The following is an 18,765-nucleotide window of genomic DNA, read 5'->3' on the forward strand; positions in this document are numbered from 1 at the left end:
TTTGTATATCTAAACAATAATATGAAGATAGTAGATATATGTTTTTCTTAACGTTAATATGTAGTATACTCGGAAAAGATGCCTTAGGGACCAACTCCACTAAACTTCTTAAATTTCCCCGATATTTTCCTTGTTATCCCTGAATTATCATTATTACGTATTCTAACAGACCCGCTATCAGAAAAGGCATCCTTATTACTGATGTTATCTCTGACAGATACTTCCGATTTAAAACTTGAGTTTTCAGGTGTATTGTTATTGTTGAATCCATCGAGAAAGCCTAAATGTGTCTCCTTTATACCAGAACCTTCTTTATGAGAATAGTAATCAATTTCCATAGTTTTATTAAAATGATCCAGTAAGTCCATAAAATGTAATTTACTATTGCTAACAGAACGTTGTTGTGACAAGTCACTGTTAGTGCTAGCATCTGAAACACCACTTCTGTTACTCTGTTTGTAAAAGGTGTTTTTTGCCTGTACACTTGATTGAGTAAACCAAACATTTACACTAGAAAGCCTCTTATTTAGTATTTCAAATGCCTCGGATTGCGGTAGTATCATTAAAATGCCATATAGACATTTATATAGGTATGGGTATTTATCTTGCTCCAATAGCTGCAATCTCAACCTAGAAAATACAGGTGATTCTATTAATTGAATTAGAATATCAAATTGAATCAAATCGTTTATTTTTAGTTCATGATTAGCGTACGATTGAAGTACCAGATAAGCTAGTTCATAATTTTCTGCTACCAGACACAAAGAAATGGCTGATACTGGATTACAACACCATGATTTGAAGATCATGTTGAAGAACATAATATCATCATTATTTCTTAGCTTCTTTCTTAGATTAAATAATTCAGATGCAGTCATTAAATTTGTGCTCATAATTTGTATCATCATTCTAACAAATATGATATCGAAATCTTCTTCAAGTATGGATGATATAATCTTGTACACCCTTTCAGTAGCAAGTTTGATGCTGATTTGTTTCAGAACATAATTCGCTCTAGCTTTCAAGAGTTTTGGGTCTCTTTTCAGACCATCAATAAATGCTTTAAGAAATTTCTTCAGGTATTGATCGTTTGAATCAGAGCAGATGTTATTCAATAGACTTAGCGCTTTGTCTAATAGTGTTACATCCTTGTTAGTTAACGATTTCAATATTATTAGAAATAAACCCTCACTGTGTTCCATTATTTTCTCAGGTGCCTTTTGATACACCAGCATTAACCAATCTAACGAGGCTATTCTCGATCCCAAAGGACTGTCAAAGAATTGCAGGGAGAGACTATTCACAATAGCACCATAAGCAATAGAGCTATTAGATTCATCCTCAACTGAGATAATTGATTCATTGTTACACAGGACCACTAATTTCTCATTCACATCTTTAGCAAGGTCTCTTATCTTTTCATCTTGGTGGCCAAGTAGTTTCAATAAAACTGACAAAACTCTTGGAACATTCGGTATAAAATCTGTGGTGGAGAGAGTTAATAGTTTGTCAATCCACTGTAAAACAATAAGTTGAATGTCGACTTCCGAAGATGCTAAGTTATTCAACAAGATATCAATAATCTCTGGAAAATTAATATGTATGTCCTGGCCCGGGATATATTCCTCACCGTCATGCTCGTCTTCAAATTTTGCACCAACATTAGCAGCCTGAATGTTTTCTAGATTTTCAGTACTAGAGGTCAACTGACCATCCTCAACAGATAAAGAACCCAGTGCGTTTAGTAGAGATTTCTTCTTCTCTGCAATTAATGCACCATCTACTTTCTTTGCAAGGTTTGAGTCATACTTTTTATCGAGAGATTCTTTTCTCTCTTTAGCTAAGTTGTACTCCCTTAACCTTTGATGGATAGTAGCTACTCTTACTACTTCCTGAAGTAGTTGATCCAGAAGGGATTTTGTTATAACTCTAACATCTTTGTGGGCATCACCAAGAAATGTGAACAATCCCCCTAAAAATGATGGAAGATATGAGATCAACTCCAAATCTGGTGAGTCTAATAGAACCTTAATCCACTCTACTAAGAATATTCTGGTATCTGGATTGATAGCATACACTCTTTCGACAAGCAAGGGTACAAATTTTGGAAGTGAGAACGCGAGATCATTATCTTGTTCGTAGTGCTCTTGATAAACATTTCCAGTGACAGGATCGGTTCTAGTTGCAGGAGGCAGATCATTGGGGTCATTATTCACCACACTGATATAATTAGATGCCTTTTCTGCTACTATATCTTTTATGAGTCTGTTCAAGAGTTCCGCAGCACCTTTCACAGAATTTTCCGTATCTGCACTAATCTTACACAAAACATCAAATATCTCATTAAAATATATCAGTATCTCACCCTTGGCAATCTTGGCGATGTTGTATAAACTTTCACAAGCGTAGAACCGCACTTGATCATTTTGGTCCCCAAAACAAGCCAACACAGGTGGAAGTATCTGAGGCAGATATGTACCAACCTTTCCCGGTCCCAACGCTATCGCAGTGGCGGCAAGCCCCATTAAACCAGCATTACGAGCCATGGGTTGGTGTAGCGCGTACGCGTAATCCTTACACAGATGCCCTATAATCTGCTCTATCCTCTCATAGTTATTCTCAAGAACACACTGCTTCACCAGCTTCTCCAACTCCAAAGCTGAGGCCTTACGTTTCTCATATAGCTTATCGTTCAGACCTTTCTCGATCGACTTCTCCATTGTTTATTTTGATGTTAAGGTCTTTTTGTCTCCAGTCTTCTACCAATTCCCTCTTCCGTCGTAGAATACCTCTTTGTTAAGCAAGTAGTTCCTATACAAGTAAGTAGTTGTAGTTGTTTTGGGTAGTAAATGCCAAATATGTTAGATGATCAATGGTTCGATTTCAATTCAAGGTTGGGTTTTTTGGCGTTGTTTGCTTGAAGGCGAGCTTATAAAAAAATAAAAAGAGAGCTTTATCTAAAATGGAATATTAAATTACAATGCAAGAGCAGTAAACGCAAATAGAAGATCAAGAAATAATGACGTATGGTAGTAACATGGTACTCCTGGTGCTCCAGATCATCTTACAGCACCAGCACTCGCTTGTCGGCAGAGACAAGGACCTGGATATCAAGAAGCTTATGGCGGAGCCTGTGATAGACGCCGAGGTGCTCACGAAGTGTCAGAACCACACAATGATCAAGATGTACGCGCCAGAGCTTGCAAAGATAACGCTACGAAACCTTAGGTTCCTGGTGGAGGAGTGGTTTGCCTCAGTGCCTGAGCTGCGCAGGGAAGACGTGACCCTGGTCACGCTGGCTAACCACTACTACGCGCTGCGTATCAGCGAGATTGAAGACGACCTACCGAAGATAAGAAACGAGACCAAGGCCATCATCAATACCTACACACAGACATGATAGCTTTAAAAAGACTAACAACGACTGCTGCCGGTGGGGCCCAGCACCATGGCTGTAGAACTTATTACCCGGAAGAAATCACATGATATATCTTAGTGTACGTTTTTACCTGTTGCTTTGGTTGTGCAGCCTTTTCTGTGGTGGGAGAATTTTCCAAACCATCTTTTCTGCGGTAGTTTCTGAGCTCAAAGAGTTTCTCAGCTCATCTTCCCCGATGACGTTTGTTAGCTTTGACAAAAAAAAAAAAAATTTATTTGCTTAGCAAGAACAAATGTTACCAAGCTCATCGGAAGTGGTATTAGGTTTGTCATTTAGCATTTTGACTATTACTTAGAGATCTAGACGAACTTGCAATTTCTGGCTGAAAAAAATACCATAAATATAAGACAAAAAATCTCATATAAAGTAGAGGATACAGTGACATATATTATCCAGTACAAAGTTCGTTTCTCGTTAGGATGCGTAATTTGATCACCTTGAATAAAGGTAAATTGAGGCCTCAGGCCACCGCGGATGAAGATGCGCAGGAATCTGTGCACTCTTTGCTAGATAGTGCGTTTGATATGATGACGGATAGTATTACATGTGTGTTGGGTTCTTTGGAAATGGGTGCTATTGAGGTACAGCAATTCATGAAGGATGGGTCCAGGAACATCTTGGCTTCCTTTAACATTCAGACATTTAACGACAAGTTACTGTCGTTTAGCCATTTTGGAGATATGAATCAGTTAGTACTTATCTTCCAACAAGGTGATATTATAACTGCAACATACGACCCTGCCTCGTATGATCCCGCTAACACCGTCGTGGAGATTGCTGGTACAATTGATAATGGTATTGATGCCGCAGAATGGTCCCTAGATGAAGAGACTCTGGTCCTCGTAACAAAAGAACGAAATGTCGTACTTCTGAGTAGAATGCTAGAACCTATATCAGAATATCATTTAGAAACAGATGATCTTAAGAAGTCTAAACATGTCACTGTGGGCTGGGGTAAGAAAGAAACACAATTCAGAGGTAAAGGTGCCAGAGCTATGGAACGTGATGCGTTGGCCAGTCTAAAGGCTTCCGGTTTGGTCGGTACTGAGTTAAGAGACCCTACAATGCCTTATATGGTAGATTCCGGTGAGACAACTTCTTTAGACACAAAGGAAGTAACTATCTCGTGGCGTGGTGACTGTGAGTATTTTGCAGTTTCTACCATCGAAACCGTTACTAGCACAGAAGATGAAATGACAGAGGTTAATAGAAGAGCCTTTAGAGTGTTCACACGTGATGGTGTGCTTGATAGTGCATCTGAACCAGTGGATGGAATGGAACACAACTTGAGTTGGAAACCTCAAGGTTCTCTTATCGCATCTATCCAAAGAAAAACGTATTTAGATGAAGAAAGTTCTCTTGATCTCATCTTTTTTGAAAGAAATGGTCTAAGACATGGTGAATTTGACACAAGATTACCTTTGGATGAAGAAGTTAGATCAATATGCTGGAATTGCAATTCAGAAGTTTTAACAATAGTGCTTAAGGATAGAATTCAGCTTTGGATCACAAAGAACTACCACTGGTATTTGAAGCAAGAAATTTACTCCGAAGATATACAGTTTGCCAAGTGGCACCAAGAGAAGGATTTCACCCTGATGTTTGGGAGTAAAAACTGCATAAACATCGTCGATTTTGCATATAAGTCTACTAACGGACCAACCCTTGCTCCATTTGACAATGGTACCTCTATTGTCATCGATGGTAGCACTGTGAATATTACACCTTTTGCTTTAGCTAATGTACCCCCTCCTATCTATTACAGAGACTTTGAGGCACCTGATAATGTAACTGACGTCGCATGCAGCTTATCAAATGAAATATTTGCTGCCATTACCAAGGATGCTCTAGTAATTGCTTATGTCCCGAGTATGGAAGATATGAAAAAAGGTCAACACCCTACGGTTGTCAGTGAATTACCTAAAGCCAGCTTTGCATCAAATATAGATGATTTACGTCAAGTTGCATTTATAAATGATAATATAGTAGGTATTTTGTTGGACTCCGATAATTTATCCCATATTGCAATGATTGATGTTCAAGATATTTCTCAACCCGTAGTTCTTAATATTGTTGACGTTTTTGACAAAGTTGTGTTGTTAAAATCTGATTTTAACTATAATCACCTTGTATACGAAACTCGTGATGGTAGCATATACCAGGTTGATGTTGAAGGTCAACTAAAACAAATCACCAAATTCCCACAGCTCGTCAAAGACTTCAGAGTTAAAAGAGTACATAATATTGTCGAGAGTACTGAAAACACTTGGGAATCTGACAGTTCAGAATTAATTGCTTTTGGATTGACATTTTACGGTAAACTTTACGCCAATGATGTTCTTTTAACATCGGCCGTGACTTCAATTGAATTAACAGATAAGTTCTTACTATTCACTACAGCCCAGCATAACTTACAATTTGTTCATTTGAATACCACTATTTTTAAACCATTACCTATCGTTGAGGATAATGTCGAAGATGAAAGAGTCAGGGCTATCGAGCGAGGTTCATGTCTAGTGACTTCTATGCCTTCTAAGGCCGCAGTTGTACTTCAGGCCCAAAGAGGTAATTTAGAAACTATTTATCCTCGTATTATGGTTCTATCAGAAGTTCGTCGTAATATTCTAGACTTGAAATATAAGGATGCTTTTATTATTTGCAGAACCCATAGAATTAACCTTGATATTCTCTATGACTATGCTCCTGAATTATTTATGGATAATTTGGTTAACTTTATCGAACAGGTCGAAACACCAGATCATTTAAATCTTTTCATATCATGTCTCGGTGAAGATAATGTAGCAGAAACTAAATATAAGGAAACATTGAATACCGATATGTCTCAAACTTTCGAGACTTCCCCAGAACCATTAACAGAAATGCAAGAATATATGAAGAAAAAGCTTTTCGACCCTTCCAAATCCAAAGTCAATAAAATATGTGATGCTATACTAGAGATCCTTCTATCTAATGAAGACTACAGGACTAAATACGTACAAACCATCATTACAGCTTACGCTTCTAAGAATCCTCAGGATTTGGAATCCGCCCTATTATTGATTGCAGGTTTAAAAAATGAAGAAGAACGCGATTCCTCACTTACTTACCTTTGTTTCCTTCAGGATGTGAACATTATTTACAAGGTCGCTCTTTCCATATATGATGTCGAATTAGCCTTATTAGTTGCACAAAAGTCGCAAATGGATCCCCGTGAATACCTGACATTCTTACAAACGCTTCACGTTGAAACACCAAACCGTCGTAAATTTATGATTGATAATCACTTGGGTAATTACGAAAAAGCTCTAACGCACTTAATTGCCATTGAAGAATCATCAAATACAATTTCAGATGAAATTGTTGAATATGTAGAGAATCATAATCTATACTTGACTGCACTTTCAATTTTCCGCTACGATATACCAAAACAGAATATTATTTACAGTAGCTATGCTAAAGATTTACTTTCAAAACAACAATATGGAGAAGCTGGTACAATTTTTGAGATGTTAGAACAATATAAAGAAGCAATGAATGCATATGTTTCTGCTAAAAAGTGGAAGCAAGCTTTGGGTATTGCCGAGATTAAATTTCCCGAGCAGATTGCTGAACTAGCTGCTGAACTAGTAGGATCACTTGTTTTTGAACACAAATACGAAGATGCCGCCCAAATCGAACTTTTCTATATCCAGAATACTAAAGAAGCTATAGAGCACTACTGTAAAGCTTACCTGTACGATACGGCCATAATGACAGCTATAAAAAACAAACAGATCGAGCTCATTGAAGAGGTTGTAGACCCACAGTTAGACGACGGTTTTGGTGTTATTGCAGAACTTTTAGCTGATTGTAAAGGCCAAATTAATTCTCAACTGAAGAGGCTAAGAGATCTTAGAGCGAAAAAAGAAGAAGATCCTTATGCATTCTATGGACAGGAAACAGAACAAGCTGATGATGTGTCAATTGCACCATCTGAAACGTCTACAAAAGAATCATTTTTCACTAGATATACAGGTAAAACCGGAGGTACAGCTAAGACTGGTGCTTCCAGAAGAACTGCCAAAAATAAGCGTCGTGAAGAAAGGAAGAGAGCTCGTGGTAAAAAGGGTACAATTTATGAGGAAGAATATCTGGTACAGTCTATTGGTAGATTAATCGAGCGTTTAAGACAAACTCTCCATGAAGCCAATAATCTGATAGAAGGTTTATGCAGAAGGAATAAAAGAGAACAGGCATATCAAATACAGAAAAATTTTATTGAAGTTTTGGTGCTACTGAAGGATAATATCCAAGAGATTTATAGCATCAGTGAAAAGGATAGGGAGAGAATTAACGAAAATGGTGAAGTTTACTTAATTCCGGAAATTCCAATTCCAGACATTCCCCAATTCCCTATTAATAAAATAATCGACTACTAAAAATTATAAATATTATTTATATTATAAATATAGTAAGTTTTCTATAAGATTACCATTTAAAACCCTAGTGCCTCTTTGGATCTTTCATTTTTAATATATGGACACTGTCATCAATTTCTGCAATCCCACCTATGTCCTGCGGAGTAATGATAATCGTCTGAGTCCCCGGTATATCCTTTAACTTCTTTACGATCAATTTTGAGCCAATCTTTCTGTTGACTTGATCCATGAAAACATCAAATTCATCCAACGCAATTAGTCGGGACCTCATTGGCCTCCAGGTAGCTAATAATAGCGCCATTTGAGAGTAAGACTTTTCACCTCCTGAAAATGTGCTAACTTCACGGTACTTATCATCATTAGGTGTCAGGATAAGAATACCAAGTTTTTTATCTCTTTTGTTAAAATCTAAGTGTCCTGCAAACTTTCTGATCCTCATCGAAGACTTGAAATCATTATCAGCCTCAAAGAAGGTTATTTGCTGAGTTCTTTCTAAATTTTGTTCTCTCAGTTTAATAGATTTCGTTAGTTTTTCAAGGACATTTTCTATGATCTTATACTTATTACTTGCATCAGCAAATTTCTTTTTTGCGTTACTGTAGTTATTTACTATCTGTTGCTGTGTCATACCCATCATTTTTTCAGCCTCACGCAGTTTCACCTGTATAGCCTTCAATTCATGTTTAATCTCTTCCTGGTTATCTGGCAAATCAGGTAAGAGTTCCGATCTTGAACAAACTTCCTCGGCATTCTTTTCTTGTACGGCAACACCAGCTTCTAGATCCTTCACATTTGCCTCCGTTTTTGGAATGATTGTTTGATAATCCTTAATAGAGATCTGTAGCTCTTTAATATGGTCATGATATTTCAATATTTTATCTTTCGTAGTTTTAATAGAGGTCTTCTTTTCATGAAGTTCTTCTTCTGCTGAAGCGAGCTCCCTTTTATGACTATTATATTGCTCCTGCAACGGTTGTAATTTTTGAACCATAGAAACAAGTTTTTCCTGGATGACAGTTCTTGAATCTTTATAACTTTCTATAGCAATGACCTGGTTTTTCCTTTCTTCTATTTGTGTATTAAGTTTTCCTGTATCAACCTCCTTACTTAAGTTCGTCTTTAGATGTACTATTTTCTCATTGTTGATTCTGTACAATCGACCGCATTTTGTTACTTCATCATTCAAGTCATTAAGCTCTGATTTTTTATTTTCTATTCTTTCAGAGTATCGGGATTTTATATCCCGTAGTTCAGTTTCATATTTTCTAATAATATTTTGAATATAAGCAATGTTATCCTCAGACGATTCACCAACTTTCAGTCTTACTTTCTCTTGATATTTGACTGTGTCTATTCTAGTACCACCGGTTAACTGGTAACCATAACTATCGTCTCTTATAGATAGCGCCATAGATATATCATTTTGATTACTAGAAAGTAAAAACCTCCTGGCGTCATCCATGTTTTTAATCAGAACTACTTTATCAATTTTATTCATATCACAAAACACCACTGAAAGTTCATTTTTTTTGAATTCCAATGCCTGAATAATGGTAGGATGGGATGTCATATTATTAGGATTTGTCGCACGAACTAAGGAGAGCTTATAGGTAATTACTGGAAAATTAGAAGTTCGAATTTTACAAGAATGCATTATCTTTCTAAGCAATTCATTATCTTTGTGTGTAGCAACAATGAAAGAACTCAGTGTTGTGGTCAAGTATCTTTGAATAGAAGGTGCCCATTCCTCAAAACCAGATCTTAAGGATACATAATTTCCTAATGGACCAATAGGTGGAGTGGAGAATTCAGACTTTCGTGACTCAAGAGTTCTCATAAGATATTCCATATTATTATCAAAATTTCTAAGGAATGTGGACTTCCCTTGTCTCGTATCATTGATTTCTCTTCTCTTTTCGTTAATTTGGTTTTCTAATAGTTTAATATTGTTACCTCTTTCCGAAATTAATTCACGTATTTCAGTATTGACATCCTGAATTTTTGTATTAAAGGCATCAATATTTTGACGTATTTCTCCATTTTCAATCTTTAAATTCTCCATTTCCTTTAACATATTTTCCTTATCTCCACCTTGTTCCTGTTCTTGTTTACTTTGAAGATCAGCAATGCTTTGGTCTAATTTTGCTATAAACTTCTGACATCTTTTTATGTTAGCAATAATTTCTTTTTCATTATTTTCTTCCTCTTCATATTCTGCTTTAGATTCACGAATTTTTTCATTTATCAACTGGAAACCTTCTTCTTTTTCCTTTATAATAGATATTCTATTAGGTATCTCTGCTTCAAAATTTTCAATATCTTCTCTAAGATTATCTATTTGTTGCTGTCTTGATATTATCTTATCGTTAAGTTTTGCTATCTCATGTTGATATTTATTAATATTTTCCTGTAATTTTTGTATATTGGAATTATTTTCATCTACGCTAAGCCACAGGGCCTTTCCTGTAAGCAATTTCAGTCTTTCATTTAAATCTGAAGTTTTCGATATTTGCTTTAAATCATTCTTGGCCTTCTCATAATTTTGCTGTAAATCTCTTAAGCTTTCTGTATGAAGTTCCATGACTGAGGTAGATTCATTATGAACAGATTTTGCTCTTTCAAGGTGTTCCTCAATCTGCTTCAGTAAAGTACCTTTCACAAAGTGATTGTATTTATCAGAGGGAGTACTTGCAGTTAAAAATGATCTAGCAGCATCTTGACTTAGAAAACACATAGGATTACTTATAGGTATCGAAAAATAGTCCAGTATTTCTTGTAAATCCTTCTTCTTGTTACTGATTTCCGATCCATTTTCTGATTTGAGACTAAACGATGCCGCCGCATTCCTACTTATAGTTCTTTCAATAATTATTGTTTTTCCATACTCCTTCTCCTTTGGAACATACGCACCGATACCCTCATTGCTTAGGTATATAGTAATTTTCGAAGAGTTACAACCAGAAGTGATTAAATCCTTCAAAGAAGAACCCCTATTGGTATCACTAGCTTTAGCACCCAATCCAATAGTAATGGCTGTCAAAATAGCACTTTTACCACTACCGTTCTTCCCGACTATAAAGTTCAGTCCAGGCCCTAGTTCAACATCAAAATTTCTGTGGCACATGAAGTTCTTAAGCGATATCTTCCTAATAAAACCCGGTGGAGGCAATACCACATCTTCACCGTCACCCACAGAATTGTACTGTGTCATAGCACTGAATTCATGTCTTCTAACTCGCTTCCTTACGCCATCATCATCGATCTCAGTCCCAGCTTGCACCAGACTATCAACATCCAAAGGTCTCTTCTGTCGAAGCTCTGTCATCGCCTCTGTTTTAGTACTGGTTATACTTATAGATATAATATTAAAATAACAGCTTATTAGAACCTTTTCATCAGCTGTGATATAGATATTCAATCCATTAGGTTCTTCTTGAAATACCAGCTTGATCTATTTTTTCAATAAAGCTCATCGCGAAATTTTGAAGCAACCTTTAAAATTTCAGTCATTTGGCATTTTAAGGTTTATCACCATACAAGTGCTATTTAAAACTATATGTTTCTATACTAGAGACTGCTAGTATACGAGAAGTAGTTATAAGTCCAGATTGTTTGTGGGGGAAAAATGGGGGTCTATAACAAGTTTGAGATAGCCAGGGGGTTAGTGCGATTTTATGCGAAGCCAGCTTCTGGTTCTGGTTCTGGTTCTCAAGGTATTTCAAGCAGGTTAGTCGATATTGGAAACAAGTGGCGTCACAAGACTGTTTTAGGAGTACCCAAGGATGTGAAGGTGCCCTTTGCACCTGTGGAGGGCAAACCTAACCGAGACATATATATTTTGTCGATGTTTCCGTACCCATCGGGGATGCTACATATGGGACACTTGAGAGTGTATGTTATCAGTGACACACTGAATCGGTTTTACAAGCAAAGAGGGTACAATGTGCTTCACCCAATTGGTTGGGATGCCTTTGGTTTACCGGCGGAAAATGCAGCCATAGAGCGAGGAATAGACCCTGCTGTATGGACTAAGGAAAATATCAGTAAGATGAAGGAACAAATGAATGGTATGTTAGCTAACTTTGATTGGGATAGAGAAGTAACAACCTGTGATCCAGAGTATTATAAATTCACCCAATGGATATTCTTGCAGCTATTTAAAAAAGGCTTGGCCTATAGAAAGGCTGCAGAGATCAACTGGGATCCAGTAGATAAAACGGTCCTAGCTAATGAGCAAGTCGATGCTAATGGGAAATCATGGAGATCAGGTGCACTAGTGGAGAAAAAACAACTTACCCAGTGGTTTTTAGGTATCACTCAATTTGCTGAGGAGCTGAAAACCGATCTGGAAAAGTTGGATAAATGGCCATCAAAGGTTAAAACTATGCAGAAAAATTGGATTGGTGCTTCTAAAGGAGCTGAAATTAAATTTGCTATTTCTGATAATGAAACACACCAATTTGATGACATTGTTGTCTTTACGACAAGAGCCGAAACTTTATTTGCGGTACAATATGTTGTATTGGCCTTAGATCATCCAATTGTGACAAGTTTCTCTAAGAACGATACAAAATTAACTCGATTCTTAGATAATGCTAAAAATTTACCAGAAGATTCAAAGGAAGGATATATATTGAGGGATCTTTATGTTATTAACCCTGTTACTAAACAGAAAATACCAGTATATACTGCCCCTTATGTCATAAGTGGCTATGGTGATATTCCTTCAGCAGTTATGGGTTGTCCTGGCCATGATGAAAGAGATTTTGAGTTTTACAAACTAAATATTGGTCCAATGGATGGTATATATACTTGTGTGGAGCCAGTAGCCGAGAAAGTGGAATTAGAACTTGGTCAAATGGTTCCTTATACTGAGAAGGATGGTATTTTGAACGAAAAATGCCTAAATTACTCTGGCATGACCTCCAAAGATGCAAGAAAAGAGTTAGTTGACGAACTCACTAAAAAGGATATAGCTAGACACACTACTAGATATAGATTAAAAGATTGGCTGATAAGCAGACAAAGATACTGGGGAGCTCCAATTCCTATTATACATTGCAGTGATTGTGGTACAGTACCTGTTCCTGAAGAGAATTTACCAGTCACTTTACCATATGTTGAAGGTCTCCATGATAAAGGTAATCCACTCGATACCATATCAGAATTCGTTAATGTCAAATGTCCTTCATGTGGACAAAATGCTAAAAGAGAAACTGATACAATGGATACTTTTATTGACAGTTCTTGGTATTTTTTCCGGTATCTAGATCCTAAAAACACTGAGGTTCCATGTTCCTCCCTCAAAGCTAATCAACATCTCCCAGTAGATATATACATCGGTGGAGTTGAACACGCAATACTACATTTACTTTATTCTCGATTCATATCCAAATTCCTCTCTTCAATTGGTGTTTGGGATGGATATCTAAATTTTAACGAACCGTTTAAACAGCTGGTAACACAAGGTATGGTACAAGGAAAAACTTATATTGACCCTGATACCGGTAAGTTCCTAACAGCATCTGAACTTCAAATACAGGATGGTAATGTCGAAAACTTGATAAAGGGAAAACAGAAGGTTCCATTAATTAAATATGAAAAAATGTCCAAGTCAAAGTACAACGGTGCTGATCCTATTGAATGCATCGCTCTCCATGGCCCAGATGCTACCAGAGCTCATATCTTATTCCAAAGTCCAATAACAGATGCATTGAGATGGGATGAGGAAAAAATTATTGGTGTTGAAAGGTGGATTGACAAATTAAACAAACTATGCTTCAAGATATTCCCTGTACAAACAAATAATATCTACAAAAATACCAGTTTGAACAATGATGAGTGTGCATTTCACAACGAGTCCCAATCACTTTTACAAGCTATAACGAATTCTTTCCAAGGCAATTTATCTTTAAATACATTAATTTCTGACTACATGAAACTGACGACATTAATCGAGAATGCTTCTACAAACAAGAATATTAATTCTGGACTGATTGTAAAAAACCTCAAGAAATTAATCACTGTAATTTATCCGGTGACACCTTCCATTAGTGAAGAATTGGCTGAATTTATCTCAAAAACTGACGAGTCTTTCAATATTTATTGTTGGCCCACAATTGAAGAATTAATAACTTCTACGACAAAAAATTTCAAGATATTTGTAAATGGAAGAATGAAATTCATGCATCAAGCAGGAAAAGATTTCTGTGATAAAGATAATGAAGAAATTCTAGAAGAGCTAAGACTAACACCCGAAGGCCAACGCTTTATCCCCAAAGGCACTTTAAAAAGACTTATTAAAAAAGAAGAGCTGATAAGTTTGATATATTAATGAAGTAATTACGTGAAGCGCTGCCATAACGAACCATTGGAGAAAAATTGTAAATATTCTTAAGCTGAAATTCATGTAAAATACCAGTAAATACTTTTAATGACATAGTAAATAAGAACTTCTTATCCGATACCTACACTAAGTTTAAAGTTAGTTTACTACAACGGATTTTGAGGAGATATTCAGAATTACGCTTAAAAGAATTAGTTATTAGATGATAGACTCTTTATAAATGTGTATAAAAACAATGCAATATCGTTATATCCTTCAATTCCAGCTATTGATTTCAAAACCAATCTTTTTAAATCATCAAAATCCTTAATTCCCTCTATCCAGTTATCCCTATTAGGAAGGGAGCTCACGAATTTCTTGAATCCAGAATTCGAATATTCAGAATTGTACTCAATTACACACCCGTATTCACTTTCTATACTCCTCAACGCATGGTAGAATACAAAACTAGTCGCCGGAATACCAGTGATACTAAAAACGGCTTTGTCATTCCTTGATATGCTTGGTAAATAAAGATTTTCAGTTACTTTTGAGATGAATGCAGTCGGTATGTCAAATATTATATCTGAGCTACTGATTTTATTTCTCCACAAATAGTTCGTCAAATCTAAAAGAAATTGATTATGAATCTTAATGGATTCTTTTTTTGTTGCGTAGGATGCTATTGTCCCCTTAGCTAATGCGAGATAATTGCAGACAATATTTAAAAGTAATGGATCAAACTGTAGTACGATATGCTTCAGTTTGTACGGTTCTAATATAATATTTGGGATATGCTCATAAAGAGTATTTGACTGGAGAACATTATTCAATACAGTCATATAATATAATGCTCCAGATATATCAAAAAATCTTATTGGGTTGTCAAATATTCTATTAAAACTCAGGTTTCCCAATTTTGCAAATATTCTAGTTATATCTTTATTCACAGAATTATTATTGCAGTTGACCAGGTTAAATATATCGAAATAGAGCCTAGTTAAAATAGTTGGTACTATTGTGTTGTTTTTAGCATTAATATTTTCGATACTTAGAGCAGTAGTAGTATGTCTAAAGACCAGCTTTTGAACAACTTCTAGATATTCACTATTTTTCTGACTTAAAACAGGACTAAATCCAAAGAGTAATTGAAAGAAAACTTTATTTTTCGACAGGTATTCTGCATTTAAAAAATTATCCCTTATTAACTTTATAATTCCTGGGATTACAGTAGAAAATAAACGAACCCTATGCAACAATCTAAACATATCTTTTTCATCATGATCAGTGGACTGAAATATAAAATTAACCTGCAATTTTACAATGTCACATAATACATCGGTGAGAGTTTTAAGTTTTCTTTCATGTATAATTTTTATTATTGGCAATATACTGATTGGCGTGCTAATGTCCTGGAAGTCGCTGACTACATTACCAACCATGATATGATCCAAGTTCCAGTTACTTACCAGTTCCTTAACAGAATTAATATCTATCGTATCCTGTATGCCTCGATTTTTTGTTACAAATGGCAACATCTCTTTATAGTCCACGGATACTGAAAGCTGATTTTTTAACTCATCACATCTTTTATGAAGCATTTCATTTGTAAAACTGTCAGGATCAGTAGTTATCAGTATTTCACAAACTTGTCTGAAAAATAATGTCTGAATTTTTAATTTTGATAGTTTTTCAAGTTTCGTTATAGGTACCTTAAGATCAGAAATTGCATCTGATATCACCTGAGAGTAACCCAAAAGAATCTGGTACTTTTTAAGAATTGCTGTAGCATATAGGGCGCCATCTTTATACATAGATTTCAAACCAATTTTTTTCAAAAGAGATATTTTCCAAGTCTTGACATCCGATGGAAAACGTGTTGACCATATTATGATAAAAGTCAGCCATTTTTGTAGATACTTATATTGCCAAAGATGAATCCATATAGAGGTATCAATATTGACATCATCTTTTACAATAAAAAAAACCTTGACTAACCATTCACAAAGTGATTCCTGTATTTCTGGTTTCAAGATCAGTTGGAATGGAGAATATATTGTAGGTGTGCCTAAATTATTTATTATAGTCGAAATTACTGGTTTCTCAATGTATTCACAAGGGAATAAACAGTTTTTGATAACATATAGTTTTGTCTCATCGGTTATAATGTTTGTAGCACACAAGAAACTTAACAGTTTCTCCAATTGCGCATTGTTTAATCCAAATTTGACCGTCTGTTTATAAATGACATCCAACTGAAGTTTAATATACGCTGGTGTAACAGGTTCATTGATATTAATCAGATTATCAATAGCTGTATTGATTAATGTCTCCATCTGTAAAAGATAGCGCAGTAAACAAAAATAATACGTATAGCTTATATCAGCTAAGGTATTAAACTTACACTACTAAAGTGTAATCATTATATCTGTTCACCTTAATTTATTTTTTTTTTTTTTTTTTTTTTCATTGTTTACCTTTTTGTAGCTCATCGCGTTTTTCCAGCTAATTTTTAAAATTTAAGCTTTTTTTGATAATATCAGGTAGGTTGGTGACGATTTCAAGAATATATAACTAATATAATACACTTACAGGCCCTATGGTACAAAAAAAATAATAAACTAATACACATAAATTCTTTGATCATTTTCATTTATGAGTTGCTATTTATATTCGTTACTGAATAGAATAATATAAATAAAATACGAAAAAATTAATTTCTTACTGTGTCTGTAAAAGATAACAACCAAACAACTGATGTACTATTTGGATTGGCCTATTAAATAATCAGCGTTTACTTTACAAAACTATAAGTGGGAACTTTTTTTTTCTCTTCAAACTTTTAGTTCACCTCTGATATCGTAAGCTGATCTAGATCTAATATAAGGATCTAATGCAATATAATTGTTATCTATCTTCTCAGATAGTTGAGCTCTCTTATTTCTCACCAAATCGTGTTTCTCTTTATCAGCTGGGTCCGTTTCAATCCATTCAGCAGTACGTTTCAAGAATTCTTGGATCAATTCTTCTCTCTCTACAAGAAGTTTATCACGGGTAGCCGTATCTTTTAGAAGTTCGTCCTTACTGCCATCTGGCATGTCATATTTATCTAGATTTAGTTTCAGAGTACCTCCTAAATATTCTGGTATTTGATCCTTAGCCATGTACTTAGACAATTCATCCACATTTTTGGTGAACATGATCTTTGATGCAACAACTGGATCCAGCCAATTCTTCACGATGTTCCATATAGGAGAGAAAATCCATGGCGCTTTATGAATAAATAAATGTCCTAAGGACTCTGGGTAATGAGCTTCAAAACATGTTATCAAAAACTTAACTGGTGTGTAGTCCATGTTTGACAGCGAAAACCCAGTCAGGTCGAATAGAATGCCCGCTTGTTTTAGATGTGGTGGCTTTAGGAATAGTTTAGATTGTTCAATAACCAGCAGTGCATACTTTTCAAGTTCCTCCTCAGTTTGGTCAGATGAGTAATGTACTTTAGGTCTAACAAGTATAATAGGTCTGCCTTCCAAATCCTTACCAGCAATAATAGCCTTCTGTAGTTCGATATTCTTTACAACACCCTTGACATCATTCTTTACCATGGCCACTTCGCCTCCATTGATAATACCGTTGATATCAAAGTCGTTAGTACACCTCCAGTTGATGTCCTTGGCAAGCATATGAAGGGTTTTATCCATATGCCATTTTCTAGCTTTCAAGAATCTCACTAGGATTGCATCTGGTGGTTCTATTCTCAATGATTCCCAAAATTCCTTGTATGAGGACTCAGGTTCTAGCTCCATCTTTTTGAATTCCGGATGAACGTTTCCCTTCACATAAGGTGTAGCAGAATGACGTGCGTGATGTATCCCGTGCTCAGATTCGTCCTTAGGGTTAACGTTTACCTCAGTGGAAGATGCGGACTTCCTACCCCAAAAGGAACTCTTTTTCTTACCCTTATCGGACGCACTAAGGTTGGAGACACCCGAAGCCAACTCAGAGATCTCTTGGTGCCTGATATCTTTAAAGACAATGCTTCCATCAACAGGAATATTCCACAAATGCAGCAAGTATACCCATATCTGCTTCAAAGAATGTTCCTGGTCAGGTGGAACAACCACTTCCCTCTCTAACGGTGCTATACTGGATTTCCACTTCTCATCTTTAGATTTACTTCTCATAGACTCAGTATCAGTAGTCATTTTTTTTTTTTTCACTTACTCTTACAGTAATTTTTCTCTTAGTACCCTTAATATGAGTTTAGTATTATTTTAATTGTTTTCCCGGTTTTTCTTTTTCTCTTTCTTCTATTTTAAATTGATCTTAAGAAAGATCCTAATATTGATATTCCTGTTACTAGCTATTAATATATTTGAAGACAAAGAAGTAATTTAAAACTTTTAACTGAACTCCTATAATTGGCTTGCTATATGGCTGATGTTGTTTTTTTTTTCACAAGCTCGGCTTAAAATCTGCTATACGAGTCCGAAAAATCGAAGTCCCTCCCAAAAAATCACGTGTACTAAAAATTCAACAATTCTACCCAACATATAGTGATTTTCAAAAAAGGGAATATG

At 35.6% G+C, this 18,765-nt stretch overlaps 7 protein-coding genes across 7 annotated transcripts; 3 read left to right on the forward strand and 4 right to left on the reverse strand.

Annotated features, from left to right (window-relative positions):
- Window positions 1-83: 83 nt before the first annotated feature.
- Window positions 84-2,720, reverse strand: VAC14 (Vac14p; the record flags this gene model as incomplete). Its single annotated transcript, XM_071053690.1, has 1 exon — window positions 84-2,720. The coding sequence occupies one exon, from the start codon at window positions 2,718-2,720 to the stop codon at window positions 84-86; it is 2,637 nt and encodes an 878-aa protein (XP_070910102.1).
- A 299-nt stretch (window positions 2,721-3,019) lies between these two features.
- SWC7 (Swc7p) lies at window positions 3,020-3,400 on the forward strand (the record flags this gene model as incomplete). The annotated part of the gene is made up of 1 exon (XM_071053691.1): window positions 3,020-3,400. The coding sequence occupies one exon, from the start codon at window positions 3,020-3,022 to the stop codon at window positions 3,398-3,400; it is 381 nt and encodes a 126-aa protein (XP_070910103.1).
- A 458-nt stretch (window positions 3,401-3,858) lies between these two features.
- IKI3 (Elongator subunit IKI3) lies at window positions 3,859-7,857 on the forward strand (the record flags this gene model as incomplete). Its single annotated transcript, XM_071053692.1, has 1 exon — window positions 3,859-7,857. One exon carries the CDS (start codon window positions 3,859-3,861, stop codon window positions 7,855-7,857), a length of 3,999 nt encoding a protein of 1,332 aa, XP_070910104.1.
- A 64-nt stretch (window positions 7,858-7,921) lies between these two features.
- Window positions 7,922-11,182, reverse strand: SMC6 (DNA repair protein SMC6; the record flags this gene model as incomplete). The annotated part of the gene is made up of 1 exon (XM_071053693.1): window positions 7,922-11,182. One exon carries the CDS (start codon window positions 11,180-11,182, stop codon window positions 7,922-7,924), a length of 3,261 nt encoding a protein of 1,086 aa, XP_070910105.1.
- A 300-nt stretch (window positions 11,183-11,482) lies between these two features.
- NAM2 (leucine--tRNA ligase NAM2) lies at window positions 11,483-14,191 on the forward strand (the record flags this gene model as incomplete). Its single annotated transcript, XM_071053694.1, has 1 exon — window positions 11,483-14,191. One exon carries the CDS (start codon window positions 11,483-11,485, stop codon window positions 14,189-14,191), a length of 2,709 nt encoding a protein of 902 aa, XP_070910106.1.
- Window positions 14,192-14,394: 203 nt separating this feature from the next.
- CTF3 (Ctf3p) lies at window positions 14,395-16,518 on the reverse strand (the record flags this gene model as incomplete). The annotated part of the gene is made up of 1 exon (XM_071053695.1): window positions 14,395-16,518. The coding sequence occupies one exon, from the start codon at window positions 16,516-16,518 to the stop codon at window positions 14,395-14,397; it is 2,124 nt and encodes a 707-aa protein (XP_070910107.1).
- Window positions 16,519-17,016: 498 nt separating this feature from the next.
- Window positions 17,017-18,390, reverse strand: CSR1 (Csr1p; the record flags this gene model as incomplete). Its single annotated transcript, XM_071053696.1, has 1 exon — window positions 17,017-18,390. One exon carries the CDS (start codon window positions 18,388-18,390, stop codon window positions 17,017-17,019), a length of 1,374 nt encoding a protein of 457 aa, XP_070910108.1.
- Between the last annotated feature and the right edge of the window lie 375 nt (window positions 18,391-18,765).

The sequence above is a fragment of the Nakaseomyces bracarensis genome (assembly GCF_045282275.1).
Source record: "Nakaseomyces bracarensis strain CBM3 chromosome Unknown Scaff12_0, whole genome shotgun sequence".
In the NCBI taxonomy this organism is placed as follows: Eukaryota; Fungi; Ascomycota; class Saccharomycetes; order Saccharomycetales; family Saccharomycetaceae; genus Nakaseomyces; species Nakaseomyces bracarensis.